Source organism: Oncorhynchus nerka, linkage group LG8 (genome assembly GCF_034236695.1).
Source record: "Oncorhynchus nerka isolate Pitt River linkage group LG8, Oner_Uvic_2.0, whole genome shotgun sequence".
In the NCBI taxonomy this organism is placed as follows: domain Eukaryota; kingdom Metazoa; phylum Chordata; class Actinopteri; order Salmoniformes; family Salmonidae; genus Oncorhynchus; species Oncorhynchus nerka.
This window is the reverse complement of record NC_088403.1, coordinates 69,437,510-69,453,934: the sequence shown is the minus strand read 5'-3', so window position 1 is coordinate 69,453,934 and position 16,425 is coordinate 69,437,510. Positions and strand designations below refer to the sequence as shown.

The 16,425-nt window shown below is 50.6% G+C and overlaps 1 protein-coding gene across 1 annotated transcript in view; it reads right to left on the bottom strand.

Moving 5' to 3' along the window:
• Positions 1-16,425, bottom strand: part of LOC115125400 (FHF complex subunit HOOK-interacting protein 1A-like) — a 136,553-nt gene that overhangs the window by 65,643 nt on the left and 54,485 nt on the right. The window contains exons 15-16 of the mRNA XM_065021164.1: positions 5,354-6,033; positions 4,591-5,155 (exon numbers count right to left, since the gene is read on the bottom strand). Of these exons, the coding sequence (XP_064877236.1) occupies positions 4,591-5,155; positions 5,354-6,033 (1,245 nt within the window). The remainder of the gene's footprint in view (positions 1-4,590; positions 5,156-5,353; positions 6,034-16,425) is intronic.

Sequence of the window (16,425 nt, the reverse complement as noted above, 5' to 3'; positions counted from 1 at the left end):
TTTTATAAATTCTACAACCCTCGTTATTTTAGAAACCTCATCATTCTACAACCCTCGTCATTCTACAACCCTCGTTATTTTAGAACCCTTGTCATTCTACAACCCTCGTTATTTTAGAACCCTGGTCATTCTACAACCCTTGTTATTTTAGAACCCTCGTTATTTTAGAACCCTCATCATTCTACAACCCTCGTTATTTTAGAACCCTCGTTCCTCTACAACCCTCATTATTTTAGAACCCTCGTCATTCTACAACCCTCGTTATTTTAGAAACCTCATCATTCTACAACCCTCGTTAATTTAGAACCCTCGTCATTCTACAACCCTAGTTATTTTAGAACCCTCGTCATTCCACAACCCCGTTATTTTAGAAACCTCGTCATTCTACAACCCTCGTTATTTTAGAACCTTCGTCATTCTACAGCCCTTGTTATTTTAGAACCTTCGTCATTCTACAACCCTCGTTATTCTACAACCCTTGTCATTCTACAACCCTCGTTATTTTAGAACCCTCGTCATTCTACAACCCTCGTTATTTTAGAAACCTCGTCATTCTACAACCCTCATTATTTTAGAACCCTCGTCATTCTACAACCCTCGTTATTTCAGAACCCTCGTCATTCTACAACCCTTGTTATTTTACAAACTTCGTTATTCTACAAACCTCGTTATTTTATAACCCTCGTCATTCTACAACCCTCGTTATTTTAGAAACCTCATCATTCTACAACCCTCGTCATTCTACAACCCTCGTTATTTTAGAACCCTTGTCATTCTACAACCCTCGTTATTTTAGAACCCTGGTCATTCTACAACCCTTGTTATTTTAGAACCCTCGTTATTTTAGAACCCTCATCATTCTACAACCCTCGTTATTTTAGAACCCTCGTTCCTCTACAACCCTCATTATTTTAGAACCCTCGTCATTCTACAACCCTCGTTATTTTAGAAACCTCATCATTCTACAACCCTCGTTAATTTAGAACCCTCGTCATTCTACAACCCTAGTTATTTTAGAACCCTCGTCATTCCACAACCCTCGTTATTTTAGAAACCTCGTCATTCTACAACCCTCGTTATTTTAGAACCTTCGTCATTCTACAGCCCTTGTTATTTTAGAACCTTCGTCATTCTACAACCCTCGTTATTCTACAACCCTTGTCATTCTACAACCCTCGTTATTTTAGAACCCTCGTCATTCTACAACCCTCGTTATTTTAGAAACCTCGTCATTCTACAACCCTCATTATTTTAGAACCCTCGTCATTCTACAACCCTCGTTATTTCAGAACCCTCGTCATTCTACAACCCTTGTTATTTTACAAACCTTCGTTATTCTACAAACCTCGTTATTTTATAACCCTCGTCATTCTACAACCCTCGTTATTTTAGAAACCTCATCATTCTACAACCCTCGTCATTCTACAACCCTCGTTATTTTAGAACCCTTGTCATTCTACAACCCTCGTTATTTTAGAACCCTGGTCATTCTACAACCCTTGTTATTTTAGAACCCTCGTTATTTTAGAACCCTCATCATTCTACAACCCTCGTTATTTTAGAACCCTCGTTCCTCTACAACCCTCATTATTTTAGAACCCTCGTCATTCTACAACCCTCGTTATTTTAGAAACCTCATCATTCTACAACCCTCGTTAATTTAGAACCCTCGTCATTCTACAATCCTCGTTATTTTAGAACCCTCGTCATTCTACAACCCTCGTTATTTTAGAACCATTGTCATTCTACAACCCTCGTTATTTTAGAAACCTCATCATTGTCACGCCTTGGTCATAGTGTTTTTGTGTTTTCGTTATATATTTGGTCAGGCCAGGGTGTGACATGGGTTTATGTGTTGTGTTTCGTATTGGGGTTTTATAGGATTTGGGATTGCGGCTGATTAGGGGTGTAGCCCGAAAAGCAGCCCCAAAAAATTATTTGGGGGGGGCTTAATGAGGGTATGGCTATGCCAGGTAGGAGACCTGCGCAAACTCCCTGTGCTCACCGGGGGGCTAGAGAGACCGGGCAGGCACCGTGTTATGCTATGGAGCGCACGGTGTTTCCAGTGCGGGAGCATAGCCCGGTGCGGTTCATACCAGCCCTTCGTATTGGCCGGGCTAGAGTGGGCATCGAGCCAGGTAAGGTTGGGCAGGCTCGGTGCTCAAGAGCTCCAGTGCGCCTGCACGGTCCGGTCTATCCAGAGCCACCTCCACACACCAGTCCTCCGGTAGCAGCTCCCCGCACCAGGCTTCCTGTGCGTGTCCTCGATCCTGTAGCACCAGTTCCAGCACCACGCACCAGGCCTTCAGTGCGCCTCGCCTGTTCATCACAGCCAGAGCCTTCCTTCCCTCCTACGCTGTCGGAGTCTCCCGCCTGTTCAGCACAGCCAGAGCCTTCCTTCCCTCCTGCGCTGTCGGAGTCTCCCGCCTGTTCAGCGCTATCAGAGCCTTTCTCCTCTCCTGCGCTGTCGGAGTCTCCCGCCTGTTCAGCGCTATCAGAGCCTTCCTCCTCTACAGCGCTGCCGGAGCCTCCTGCCTGTTCGGAACAGCCTGAGCTGCCAGTCTGCAGGGAGCTGTCAGTCTGCAAGAAGCAGCCAGAGCTGTCAGTCTGCAAAGAGCTGCCAGTCTGCAAGGAGCTGTCAGTCTGCAAGGAGCTGTCTGTCTGCAAGGAGCTGACAGTCTGCAGGGTGCTGTCAGCCTGCATGGAGCAGCCAGAGCTGCCAGTCTGCAAGGAGCTGCCAGTCTGCAAGGAGCTGCCAGTCTGCAAGGAGCTGTCAGTCTGCAAGGAGCTGTCTGTCTGCAAGGAGCTGCCAGTCTGCAGGGTGCTGTCAGCCTGCATGGAGCAGACAGAGCTGTCAGTCTGCATGAAACAGCCAGAGCTGTCAGTCTGTATGAAGCAGCCAGAGCTGTCAGTCTGCATGAAACAGCCAGAGCTGTCAGTCTGTATGAAGCAGCCAGAGATGTCAGTCTGCATAGAGCAGCTAGATCCGCCAGTCAGCCATGATCTTCTAGATCTGCCAGTCAACCAGATTCTTCCAGATCTGCCAGTCAACCAGTCTCTTCCAGATCTGCCAGTCAACCAGTCTCTTCCAGATCTGCCAGTCAACCAGTCTCTTCCAGATCTGCCAGTCTGCATAGAGCAGCTAGATCTGCCAGTCAACCAGAATCTTCCAGATCTGCTAGTCAGCCTGAATCTTCCAGATCCGCCAGCCAGCCAGGATCTACCGGAGCCTACTACCTACCTGAGCTTCCTCTCAGTACTGGGCTTCCTCTCAGTCCCGAGCTGCCCCTCAGTCCCGAGCTGCCCCTCAGTCCCGAGCTGCCCCTCAGTCCCGAGCTGTCCCTCAGTCCCGAGATGCCCCTCAGTCACGAGCTGCTCCTCAGTCCCGAGCTGCCCCTCAGTCCCGAGCTATCCCTCAGTCCCGAGCTGCCTCAGTCCCGAGCTGCTCCTCAGTCCCGAGCTGCTCCTCAGTTCTGTGGGGTTCTGGGTGAGGACTATTAGGCCATGGTCGGCGGAGAGGGTGGATTATCCCAGGACGCGAAGGGGAGGAACTATTACATTAATGGAGTGGGGTCCACGTCCCGAGCCGGAGCCGCCACCATGGACAGACGCCCACCCGGACCCTCCCTATGCCTTTGAGGTGCGTCCGGGAGTCCGCACCTTAGGGGGGAGGTTCTGTCACGCCTTGGTCATAGTGTTTTTGTGTTTTCGTTATATATTTGGTCAGGCCAGGGTGTGACATGGGTTTATGTGTTGTGTTTCGTATTGGGGTTTTATAGGATTTGGGATTGCGGCTGATTAGGGGTGTGTCTAGTTAGGTTTGGCTGCCTGAGGCGGTTCTCAATCAGAGTCAGGTGATTCGCGTTGTCTCTGATTGGGAACCGTATTTAGGTAGCCGGGGTTTCACTGTGTATTTCGTGGGTGATTGTTCCTGTCTCTGTGTAGTTTCACCAGATAGGCTGCAATTAGGTTTCGTTCCGTTTGTTGTTTTGAATTTATAAGTTATTTCATGTATCGTCATTTTCTTCATTAAAGACATTAGTAACCACCACGCTGCATTTCGGTCCGACTCTCTTTCTACAAACGAAGAACGCCGTTACAATCATTCTACAACCCTCCATTCTAAAACCCTCGTTATTTTAGAACCTTCGTCATTCTACAACCCTCGTTATTTTAGAACCATCGTCATTCTACAACCCTCGCTATTTTAGAACCTTCGTCATTCTACAACCCTCGTTATTTTAGAACCCTCGTCATTCTACAACCCTCGTCATTTTAGAACCCTCGTCATTCTACAACCCTCGTTATTTTAGAAACCTCATCATTCTACAACCCTAGTTATTTTAGAAACCTCATCATTGTACAACCCTCCATTCTACAACCCTCATTATTTTAGAACCTTCGTCATTCTACAACCCTCGTTATTTTAGAACCATCGTCATTCTACAACCCTCGTTATTTTAGAACCCTCATCATTATACAACCCTCGTCATTCTACAACCCTTGTTATTTTAGAACCCTCGTCATTGTAAGGCCCTCAACATTCCACATAAAGTTTGCATACAGGCATGACAGTTCTGAATATCTCACCAGTGAAGGGTATCCCATGTTTTCTGTCTTGGCTGTTGCTCGTCAGTTCCGGACTGTTCTCCGGTTCCAGATGGGCATCCTTCGGTTCCGGGGAGTCTGTAGAGAACACGCTAAAGTCCACCTCCTCCTCCTCTCCTCCCTGGGCCAGAGCCAACACACGCTTCCTGAACTCTGTGATGTCATCGGTGACGTCATCAGGCTCCGCCCCCAGCGAGCGCATGAGCTCCCGATACTGGGACAGGAAGCTGTCATCCACCGCCGAGGTCGTAACCGGGCTTACAGGATGATCAGCATCGGTTTTGTTACAGTCCTGCTGTTTCTCGACTGGGTGTGTGTGGTTCTCTGAGGTGGTTCTCTCCAGGTGGTCTGGGGTTGTCAGGGCATTTGTCTGATTCACGGTCGTGGTCACCGTCCTGTTGCAGTTGTGGTCCAAATGCGGTCCAGATGACTTGCGTTTACGGTCATCGTCGACCTCCTCATTGACTGTGTGGTCCTCACAGCTCAGACCGTTACTGAGCAGCTGTGGTTGTGATCGCTTCTCCTCTCTCACCCCCTCTTCCTCTCTCACCCCCTCTTCCTCTCTCACCCCCTCTTTCTCTCTCACCCCCTCTTTCTCTCTCACCCCTCTTCCTCTCTCACCCCCTCTTTCTCTCTCACCCCCTCTTTCTCTCTCACCCCCTCTTCCTCTCTCACCCCCTCTTCTCTCTCACCCCTCTTCTTCTCTCATCCCCTCTTTCTCTCTCACCCCCTCTTTCTCTCTCACCCCCTCTTCCACGATCACCCCCTCCTTCTCTCGTCTATGCGTTCCATGTCTGTGAACGAGCGAGGTTGTTTGACTAACAACTGGTTTCCTGGTCTGTGGAGTAGTCCTGCGGTCAGGTTTGTATTCCACCTCGTCTTTCTGTGCTATGAGGTTATAGACCAACACATCGTCCTGAAAGTCTGACTCCTCTACGTAGGAGCCTTGGATAAACATAATGGCCGAACGTCTCATCTCCTGAATATGCTGAGGGGTTTCAATATGTACTGGGGGGGTGGGCGGGAGGGAGGAGGAGGAGGGGAGGGCACTATCATCCCACTCATAACTATCGTCCCACTCCAACTCGACCACACTCCCCCTCCCTCCGTCTCCCCCTCTATGTTGGTTTCCCATGGTTACAGGGGGGGAGGTGACGGGAGGGCTGGGAGATGAAGTCCAGTTAAAGGTTTGATTCATCTTCTCCTCCTCTAACTCTTGCTCTCTCTCTTCTTCCCCGTCTTCCTCCTCTCGAGCTGCAGGCTTCTCCCCATCATAGGGACCAGACCAGACCAGACAGGCCTGGAGCGATGCAGCGATCCCAACTCTAGCATCCCAGAGGTACTGGAGATAGTTGACATTCATCAGGAGGTCTGTCCTGCAGATCCTGGAGTAACCAACACTGTCACCCTCTGACATGGGAACGTCTGAGGACCAGAGGAGAAGAGGAGGAGGAGAGGAGGAGGAGGAGAAGAGGAGGAGAAGAGGAGGAAGAGAAGGAGAAGAGGAGGAGGAGAGGAGGAGAGGAGGAGAAGAGGAGGAAGAGAAGGAGAAGAGGAGGAGGAGGAGGAGAAGAAGAGGAGGAGGAGGAGAAGAAGAGGAGGTGGGAGGAGAAGAAGAGGAGGAGGAGGAGAAGGAGAAGGAGGAGGAGGAGGAGAAGAAGAAGAGGAGGAGGAGAAGAAGAGGAGGAGGAGAAGGAGGAGAAGAGAAGGAGGAGAAGAGAAGGAGGAGAGGAGGAGGAGGAGGAGAAGAGGAGGAGGAGAAGAGAAGGAGGAGAAGAGGAGGAGGAGAAGAGGAGGAGGAGAAGAGGAGGAGGAGGAGGGGAGGAGGAGGAGGGGAGGAGGAGGAGGAGAAGAGGAGGAGAAAGGAGGAGGAAGAGAAGAGGAGGAAGAGAAGGAGAAGAGGAGGAGGAGGAGAGGAGGAGGAGGAGAAGAGGAGGAAGAGAAGGAGAAGAGGAGGAGAAGAGAAGGAGGAGAAGAGGAGGAGGAGGAGAAGAGGAGGAGGAGAAGAGGAGGAAGAGAAGGAGAAGAGGGAGGAGGAGAAGAGAGGAGGAGGAGGAGAAGAGGAGGAAGAGAAGGAGAAGAGGAGGAGAAGAGAAGGAGGAGAAGAGGAGGAGGAGGAGAAGAGGAGGAGGAGGAGAAGAGGAGGAGGAGGAGGAGAAGAGAAGGAGGAGAAGAGGAGGAGGAGGAGAAGAGAAGGAGGAGAAGAGGAGGAGGAGAAGGAAGGAGGAGGAGGAGAAGAGGAGGAAGAGAAGAGGAGGAGGAGAGAAGGAGGAGAAGAGGAGGAGGAGAAGAGGAGGAGAAAGGAGGAGGAAGAGAAGAGGAGGAAGAGAAGGAGAAGAGGAGGAGGAGGAGAAGAGGAGGAAGAGAAGGAGAAGAGGAGGAGGAGGAGAAGAGGAGGAAGAGAAGAAGAGGAGGAGGAGAAGAGGAGGAGGAGGAGGAGAAGAAGAGGAGGAGGAGGAGAAGAGAAGGAGGAGAAGAGGAGGAGGAGAAGAGGAGGAGAAGAGAAGGAGGAGAAGAGGAGGAGGAGGAGAAGAGGAGGAAGAGAAGGAGAATAGGAGAAGAGGAGGAGGAGGAGGAGGAGGAGGAGGAGAAGAGGAGGAGGAGAAGAGGAGGAGAAAGGAGGAGGAAGAGAAGAGGAGGAAGAGAAGGAGAAGAGGAGGAGGAGGGAGAAGAGGAGGAAGAGAAGAAGAGGAGGAGGAGAAGAGGAGGAGGAGAAGAGGAGGAGGAGAAGAGGAGGAGAAGAGAAGGAGGAGAAGAGGAGGAGGAGGAGAAGAGGAGGAAGAGAAGGAGAATAGGAGAAGAGGAGGAGGAGGAGAGGAGGAGGAGGAGAAGAGGAGGAAGAGAAGGAGAAGAGGAGGAGGAGAAGAGAAGGAGGAGAAGAGGAGGAGGAGGAGAAGAGGAGGAAGAGAAGAAGAGGAGGAGGAGAGAGAGGAGGAGGAGGAGGAGAAGAAGAGGAGGAGGAGAAGAGGAGGAGAAGAGGAGGAAGAGAAGAAGAGGAGGAGGAGAAGAGGAGGAGGAGGAGGAGAAGAAGAGGAGGAGGAGGAGAAGAGAAGGAGGAGAAGAGGAGGAGGAGAAGAGAAGGAGGAGAAGAGGAGGAGAAGAGGAGGAAGAGAAGAAGAGGAGGAGGAGAAGAGGAGGAGGAGGAGGAGAAGAGAGGAGGAGGAGGAGAAGAGGAGGAAGAGAAGGAGAAGGAGAAGAGGAGGAGGAGGAGAGGAGGAGGAGGAGAAGAGAAGGAGGAGAAGAGGAGGAGGAGAAGAGGAGGAAGAGAAGGAGAAGAGGAGGAGAAGAGAAGGAGGAGAAGAGGAGGAGGAGAAGAGGAGGAAGAGAAGGAGAGGAGGAGGAGGAGAAGAAGAGGAGGAGGAGGAGAAGAAGAGGAGGAGAAGAGAGACAGGTCAGTGAAAGTGCAAGGCAGTGCTCTGTGCCAGCCTGGCTGTGTAGTGCTCTGTGTAGTGCTCTGTGTAGTGCTCTGTGTAGTGCTCTGTGTAGTGCTCTGTGTCAGTGTGGCTGTGTAGTGCTCTGTGTAGTGCTCTGTGTAGTGCTCTGTGTAGTGCTCTGTGTAGTGCTCTGTGTCAGTGTGGTTGTGTAGTGGTCTGTGTAGTGCTCTGTGTAGTGCTCTGTGTAGTGCTCTGTGTCAGTGTGGCTGTGTAGTGCTCTGTGTAGTGCTATGTGTAGAGCTCTGTGTCAGCCTGGCTGTGTAGTGCTCTGTGTAGTGCTCTGTGTAGTGCTCTGTGTCAGTGTGGTTGTGTAGTGCTCTGTGTAGTGCTCTGTGTAGTGCTCTGTGTCAGTGTGGTTGTGTAGTGCTCTGTGTAGTGCTCTGTGTAGTGCTCTGTGTCAGTGTGGTTGTGTAGTGCTCTGTGTAGTGCTCTGTGTAATGCTCTGTGTAGTGCTCTGTGTAGTGCTCTGTGTAGTGCTCTGTGTAGTGCTCTGTGTAGTGCTCTGTGGTGCTCTGTGTAGTGCTCTGTGTAGTGCTCTGTGTCAGTGTGGTTGTGTAGTGCTCTGTGTAGTGCTCTGTGTAGTGCTCTGTGTAGTGCTCTGTGTAGTGCTCTGTGTCAGTGTGGCTGTGTAGTGCTCTGTGTAGTGCTCTGTGTAGTGCTCTGTGTCAGTGTGGTTGTGTAGTGCTCTGTGTAGTGCTCTGTGTCAGTGTGGTTGTGTAGTGCTCTGTGTAGTGCTCTGTGTAGTGCTCTGTGTCAGCCTGGTTGTGTAGTGCTCTGTGCCAGTGTGGTTGTGTAGTGCTCTGTGTAGTGCTCTGTGTAAGTGTGGTTGTGTAGTGCTCTGTGTAGTGCTCTGTATAGAGCTATGTGTAGTGCTCTGTGTAGTGCTCTGTGTCAGTGTGGTTGTGTAGTGCTCTGTGTAGTGCTCTGTGTCAGTGTGGTTGTGTAGTGCTCTGTGTAGTGCTCTGTGTAGTGCTCTGTGTCAGTGTGGTTGTGTAGAGCTCTGTGTAGTGCTCTGTGTAGTGCTCTGTGTAGTGCCCTGTGTAGTGCTCTGTGTAGTGCTCTGTGTAGTGCTCTGTATAGTGCTCTGTGTCAGTGTGGCTGTGTAGTGCTCTGTGTAGTGCTCTGTGTCAGTATGGCTGTGTAGTGCTCTGTGTAGTGCTCTGTGTAGTGCTCTGTGTAGTGCTCTGTGTCAGTGTGGCTGTGTAGTGCTCTGTGTAGTGCTCTGTGTAGAGCTCTGTGTCAGCCTGGCTGTGTAGTGCTCTGTGTAGTGCTCTGTGTAGTGCTCTGTGTAGTGCTCTGTGTAGAGCTCTGTGTAGTGCTCTGTGTCAGTGTGGTTGTGTATTGCTCTGTGTAGTGCTCTGTGTAGTGCTCTGTGTAGTGCTCTGTGTAGTGCTCTGTGTCAGTGTGGTTGTGTAGTGCTCTGTGTAGTGCTCTGTGTAGTGCTCTGTGTAGTGCTCTGTGTAGTGCTCTGTGTCAGTGCTCTGTGTCAGTGTGGTTGTGTAGAGCTCTGTGTAGTGCTCTGTGTCAGTGCTCTGTGTAGTGCTCTGTGTAGTGCTCTGTGTAGTGCTCTGTGTAGTGCTCTGTGTCAGTGTGGTTGTGTAGAGCTCTGTGTAGTGCTCTGTGTAGTGCTCTGTGTAGTGCTCTGTGTAGTGCTCTGTGTAGTGCTCTGTGTCAGTGTGGTTGTGTAGTGCTCTGTGTAGTGCTCTGTGTCAGTGCTCTGTGTAGTGCTCTGTGTAGTGCTCTGTGTAGTGCTCTGTGTCAGTGTGGTTGTGTAGAGCTCTGTGTAGTGCTCTGTGTAGTGCTCTGTGTAGTGCTCGGTGTAGTGCTCTGTGTAGTGCTCTGTGTAGTGCTCTGTGTCAGTGTGGTTGTGTAGTGCTCTGTGTAGTGCTCTGTGTCAGTGTGGTTGTGTAGTGCTCTGTGTAGTGCTCTGTGTAGTGCTCTGTGTAGTGCTCTGTGTAGTGCTCTGTGTCAGTGTGGTTGTGTAGTGCTCTGTGTAGTGCTCTGTTTAGTGCTCTGTGTAGTGCTCTGTGTAGTGCTCTGTGTCAGCCTGGTTGTGTAGTGCTCTGTGTCAGTGTGGTTGTGTAGTGCTCTGTGTAGTGCTCTGTGTAGTGCTCTGTGTCAGTGTGGTTGTGTAGTGCTCTGTGTAGTGCTCTGTGTAGTGCTCTGTGTAGTGCTCTGTGTCAGTGTGGCTGTGTAGTGCTCTGTGTAGTGCTCTGTGTAGAGCTCTTTGTCAGCCTGGCTGTGTAGTGCTCTGTGTAGTGCTCTGTGTAGTGCTCTGTGTAGATCTCTGTGTAGTGCTCTGTGTCAGTGTGGTTGTGTAGTGCTCTGTGTAGTGCTCTGTGTAGTGCTCTGTGTAGTGCTCTGTGTAGTGCTCTGTGTCAGTGTGGTTGTGTAGTGCTCTGTGTAGTGCTCTGTGTAGTGCTCTGTGTAGTGCTCTGTGTCAGTGTGGCTGTATAGAGCTCTGTGTAGTGCTCTGTGTAGTGCTCTGTGTAGTGCTCTGTGTAGTGCTCTGTGTAGTGCTCTGTGTCAGTGTGGTTGTGTAGTGCTCTGTGTAGTGCTCTGTGTAGTGCTCTGTGTAGTGCTCTGTGTAGTGCTCTGTGTAGTGCTCTGTGTAGTGCTCTGTGTCAGTGTGGTTGTGTAGAGCTCTGTGTAGTGCTCTGTGTAGTGCTCTGTGTAGTGCTCGGTGTAGTGCTCTGTGTAGTGCTCTGTGTAGTGCTCTGTGTCAGTGTGGTTGTGTAGTGCTCTGTGTAGTGCTCTGTGTAGTGCGCTGTGGTGCTCTGTGTAGTGCTCTGTGTCAGTGTGGCTGTGTAGTGCTCTGTGTAGTGCTCTGTGTAGTGCTCTGTGTAGTGCTCTGTGTCAGTGTGGCTGTGTAGAGCTCTGTGTCAGCCTGGCTGTGTAGTGCTCTGTGTAGTGCTCTGTGTAGTGCTCTGTGTAGTGCTCTGTGTAGAGCTCTGTGTAGTGCTCTGTGTCAGTGTGGTTGTGTAGTGCTCTGTGTAGTGCTCTGTGTAGTGCTCTGTGTCAGTGTGGTTGTGTAGTGCTCTGTGTAGTGCTCTGTGTAGTGCTCTGTGTCAGCCTGGTTGTGTAGTGCTCTGTGTCAGTGTGGCTGTGTAGTGCTCTGTGTAGTGCTCTGTGTCAGTGTGGTTGTGTAGTGCTCTGTGTAGTGCTCTGTGTCAGTGTGGTTGTGTAGTGCTCTGTGTAGTGCTCTGTGTCAGTGTGGTTGTGTAGTGCTCTGTGTAGTGCTCTGTGTAGAGCTCTGTGTAGTGCTCTGTGTAGTGCTCTGTGTCAGTGTGGTTGTGTAGTGCTCTGTGTAGTGCTCTGTGTAGTGCTCTGTGTCAGTGTGGTTGTGTAGTGCTCTGTGTAGTGCTCTGTGTAGTGCTCTGTGTAGTGCTCTGTGTCAGTGTGGCTGTGTAGTGCTCTGTGTAGTGCTCTGTGTAGAGCTCTGTGTCAGCCTGGCTGTGTAGTGCTCTGTGTAGTTCTCTGTGTAGTGCTCTGTGTAGTGCTCTGTGTAGAGCTCTGTGTAGTGCTCTGTGTCAGTGTGGTTGTGTATTGCTCTGTGTAGTGCTCTGTGTAGTGCTCTGTGTAGTGCTCTGTGTAGTGCTCTGTGTCAGTGTGGTTGTGTAGTGCTCTGTGTAGTGCTCTGTGTAGTGCTCTGTGTAGTGCTCTGTGTAGTGCTCTGTGTCAGTGCTCTGTGTAGTGCTCTGTGTCAGTGTGGTTGTGTAGAGCTCTGTGTAGTGCTCTGTGTCAGTGCTCTGTGTAGTGCTCTGTGTAGTGCTCTGTGTAGTGCTCTGTGTCAGTGTGGTTGTGTAGAGCTCTGTGTAGTGCTCTGTGTAGTGCTCTGTGTAGTGCTCTGTGTAGTGCTCTGTGTAGTGCTCTGTGTCAGTGTGGTTGTGTAGTGCTCTGTGTAGTGCTCTGTGTCAGTGCTCTGTGTAGTGCTCTGTGTAGTGCTCTGTGTAGTGCTCTGTGTCAGTGTGGTTGTGTAGAGCTCTGTGTAGTGCTCTGTGTAGTGCTCTGTGTAGTGCTCGGTGTAGTGCTCTGTGTAGTGCTCTGTGTAGTGCTCTGTGTCAGTGTGGTTGTGTAGTGCTCTGTGTAGTGCTCTGTGTCAGTGTGGTTGTGTAGTGCTCTGTGTAGTGCTCTGTGTAGTGCTCTGTGTAGTGCTCTGTGTAGTGCTCTGTGTAGTGCTCTGTGTCAGTGTGGTTGTGTAGTGCTCTGTGTAGTGCTCTGTGTAGTGCTCTGTGTAGTGCTCTGTGTAGTGCTCTGTGTCAGCCTGGTTGTGTAGTGCTCTGTGTCAGTGTGGTTGTGTAGTGCTCTGTGTAGTGCTCTGTGTAGTGCTCTGTGTCAGTGTGGTTGTGTAGTGCTCTGTGTAGTGCTCTGTGTAGTGCTCTGTGTAGTGCTCTGTGTCAGTGTGGCTGTGTAGTGCTCTGTGTAGTGCTCTGTGTAGAGCTCTGTGTCAGCCTGGCTGTGTAGTGCTCTGTGTAGTGCTCTGTGTAGTGCTCTGTGTAGATCTCTGTGTAGTGCTCTGTGTCAGTGTGGTTGTGTAGTGCTCTGTGTAGTGCTCTGTGTAGTGCTCTGTGTAGTGCTCTGTGTAGTGCTCTGTGTCAGTGTGGTTGTGTAGTGCTCTGTGTAGTGCTCTGTGTAGTGCTCTGTGTAGTGCTCTGTGTCAGTGTGGCTGTATAGAGCTCTGTGTAGTGCTCTGTGTAGTGCTCTGTGTAGTGCTCTGTGTCAGTGTGGTTGTGTAGAGCTCTGTGTAGTGCTCTGTGTAGTGCTCTGTGTAGTGCTCTGTGTAGTGCTCTGTGTAGTGCTCTGTGTCAGTGTGGTTGTGTAGTGCTCTGTGTAGTGCTCTGTGTAGTGCTCTGTGTAGTGCTCTGTGTCAGTGTGGCTGTGTAGAGCTCTGTGTCAGCCTGGCTGTGTAGTGCTCTGTGTAGTGCTCTGTGTAGTGCTCTGTGTAGAGCTCTGTGTAGTGCTCTGTGTCAGTGTGGTTGTGTAGTGCTCTGTGTAGTGCTCTGTGTAGTGCTCTGTGTCAGTGTGGTTGTGTAGTGCTCTGTGTAGTGCTCTGTGTCAGCCTGGTTGTGTAGTGCTCTGTGTGCTCAGTGCTCTGTGTGGCTCTGTGTAGTGCTCTGTGTAGTGCTCTGTGTCAGTGTGGTTGTGTAGTGCTCTGTGTAGTGCTCTGTGTCAGTGTGGTTGTGTAGTGCTCTGTGTAGTGCTCTGTCTCAGTGTGGTTGTGTAGTGCTCTGTGTAGTGCTCTGTGTAGAGCTCTGTGTAGTGCTCTGTGTAGTGCTCTGTGTCAGTGTGGTTGTGTAGTGCTCTGTGTAGTGCTCTGTGTAGTGCTCTGTGTCAGTGTGGTTGTGTAGTGCTCTGTGTAGTGTTCTGTGTAGTGCTCTGTGTCAGTGTGGTTGTGTAGAGCTCTGTGTAGTGCTCTGTGTAGTGCTTTGTGTAGTGCCCTGTGTAGTGCTCTGTGTAGTGCTCTGTGTAGTGCTCTGTATAGTGCTCTGTGTCAGTGTGGCTGTGTAGTGCTCTGTGTAGTGCTCTGTGTCAGTGTGGCTGTGTAGTGCTCTGTGTAGTGCTCTGTGTAGTGCTCTGTGTAGTGCTCTGTGTCAGTGTGGCTGTGTAGTGCTCTGTGTAGTGCTCTGTGTAGAGCTCTGTGTCAGCCTGGCTGTGTAGTGCTCTGTGTAGTGCTCTGTGTAGAGCTCTGTGTAGTGCTCTGTGTCAGTGTGGTTGTGTAGTGCTCTGTGTAGTGCTCTGTGTAGTGCTCTGTGTAGTGCTCTGTGTCAGTGTGGTTGTGTAGTGCTCTGTGTAGTGCTCTGTGTAGTGCTCTGTGTAGTGCTCTGTGTCAGTGCTCTGTGTAGTGCTCTGTGTCAGTGTGGTTGTGTAGAGCTCTGTGTAGTGCTCTGTGTCAGTGCTCTGTGTAGTGCTCTGTGTAGTGCTCTGTGTAGTGCTCTGTGTAGTGCTCTGTGTCAGTGTGGTTGTGTAGAGCTCTGTGTAGTGCTCTGTGTAGTGCTCTGTGTAGTGCTCTGTGTAGTGCTCTGTGTCAGTGTGGTTGTGTAGTGCTCTGTGTAGTGCTCTGTGTCAGTGCTCTGTGTAGTGCTCTGTGTAGTGCTCTGTGTAGTGCTCTGTGTAGTGCTCTGTGTCAGTGCTGGTTGTGTAGTGCTCTGTGTAGTGCTCTGTGTAGTGCTCTGTGTAGTGCTCGGTGTAGTGCTCTGTGTAGTGCTCTGTGTAGTGCTCTGTGTCAGTGTGGTTTGTGTAGTGCTCTGTGTAGTGCTCTGTGTCTGTGTGGTTGTGTAGTGCTCTGTGTAGTGCTCTGTGTAGTGCTCTGTGTAGTGCTCTGTGTAGTGCTCTGTGTCAGTGTCTGTGTAGTGCTCTGTGTAGTGCTCTGTGTCAGTGTGGCTCTGTGTAGAGCTCTGTGTAGTGCTCTGTGTAGTGCTCTGTGTAGTGCTCTGTGTAGTGCTCTGTGTCAGTGTGGTTGTGTAGAGCTCTGTGTAGTGCTCTGTGTCAGTGTGGTTGTGTAGTGCTCTGTGTAGTGCTCTGTGTAGTGCTCTGTGTAGTGCTCTGTGTCAGTGTGGCTCTGTGTCAGTGTGGTTGTGTAGTGCTCTGTGTAGTGCTCTGTGTCAGTGCTCTGGTTGTGTAGTGCTCTGTGTCAGTGTGGCTGTGTAGTGCTCTGTGTAGTGCTCTGTGTAGTGCTCTGTGTAGTGCTCTGTGTAGTGCTCTGTGTGGTTGTGTAGTGCTCTGTGTAGTGCTCTGTGTAGTGCTCTGTGTCAGTGTGGTTGTGTAGAGCTCTGTGTAGTGCTCTGTGTAGTGCTCTGTGTAGTGCTCTGTGTAGTGCTCTGTGTAGTGCTCTGTGTAGTGCTCTGTGTCAGTGTGGTTGTGTAGTGCTCTGTGTAGTGCTCTGTGTCAGTGCTCTGTGTAGTGCTCTGTGTAGTGCTCTGTGTAGTGCTCTGTGTAGTGCTCTGTGTCAGTGTGGTTGTGTAGAGCTCTGTGTAGTGCTCTGTGTAGTGCTCTGTGTAGTGCTCGGTGTAGTGCTCTGTGTAGTGCTCTGTGTAGTGCTCTGTGTCAGTGTGGTTGTGTAGTGCTCTGTGTAGTACTCTGTGTCAGTGTGGTTGTGTAGTGCTCTGTGTAGTGCTCTGTGTAGTGCTCTGTGTAGTGCTCTGTGTAGTGCTCTGTGTAGTGCTCTGTGTCAGTGTGGTTGTGTAGTGCTCTGTGTAGTGCTCTGTGTAGTGCTCTGTGTAGTGCTCTGTGTCAGCCTGGTTGTGTAGTGCTCTGTGTCAGTGTGGTTGTGTAGTGCTCTGTGTAGTGCTCTGTGTAGTGCTCTGTGTAGTGCTCTGTGTCAGTGTGGTTGTGTAGTGCTCTGTGTAGTGCTCTGTGTAGTGCTCTGTGTAGTGCTCTGTGTCAGCCTGGTTGTGTAGTGCTCTGTGTCAGTGTGGCTGTGTAGAGCTCTGTGTAGTGCTCTGTGTCATTGCTCTGTGTAGTGCTCTGTGTAGTGCTCTGTGTAGTGCTCTGTGTAGAGCTCTGTGTAGTGCTCTGTGTCAGTGTGGTTGTGTAGTGCTCTGTGTAGAGCTCTGTGTAGTGCTCTGTGTCAGTGTGGTTGTGTAGTGCTCTGTGTAGTGCTCTGTGTCATTGCTCTGTGTAGTGCTCTGTGTAGTGCTCTGTGTAGTGCTCTGTGTAGAGCTCTGTGTAGTGCTCTGTGTCAGTGTGGTTGTGTAGTGCTCTGTGTAGTGCTCTGTGTAGTGCTCTGTGTAGTGCTCTGTGTCAGTGTGGTTGTGTAGTGCTCTGTGTAGTGCTCTGTGTAGTGCTCTGTGTAGTGCTCTGTGTCAGTGTGGTTGTGTAGTGCTCTGTGTAGTGCTCTGTGTAGTGCTCTGTGTAGTGCTCTGTGTCAGCCTGGTTGTGTAGTGCTCTGTGTCAGTGTGGCTGTGTAGTGCTCTGTGTAGTGCTCTGTGTCAGTGTGGTTGTGTAGTGCTCTGTGTAGTGCTCTGTGCCAGTGTGGTTGTGTAGTGCTCTGTGTAGTGCTCTGTGTCAGTGTGGTTGTGTAGTGCTCTGTGTAGTGCTCTGTGTAGAGCTCTGTGTAGTGCTCTGTGTAGTGCTCTGTGTCAGTGTGGTTGTGTAGTGCTCTGTGTAGTGCTCTGTGTCAGTGTGGTTGTGTAGTGCTCTGTGTAGTGCTCTGTGTAGTGCTCTGTGTCAGTGTGGTTGTGTAGAGCTCTGTGTAGTGCTCTGTGTAGTGCTCTGTGTAGTGCCCTGTGTAGTGCTCTGTGTAGTGCTCTGTGTAGTGCTCTGTATAGTGCTCTGTGTCAGTGTGGCTGTGTAGTGCTCTGTGTAGTGCTCTGTGTCAGTGTTGCTGTGTAGTGCTCTGTGTAGTGCTCTGTGTAGTGCTCTGTGTAGTGCTCTGTGTCAGTGT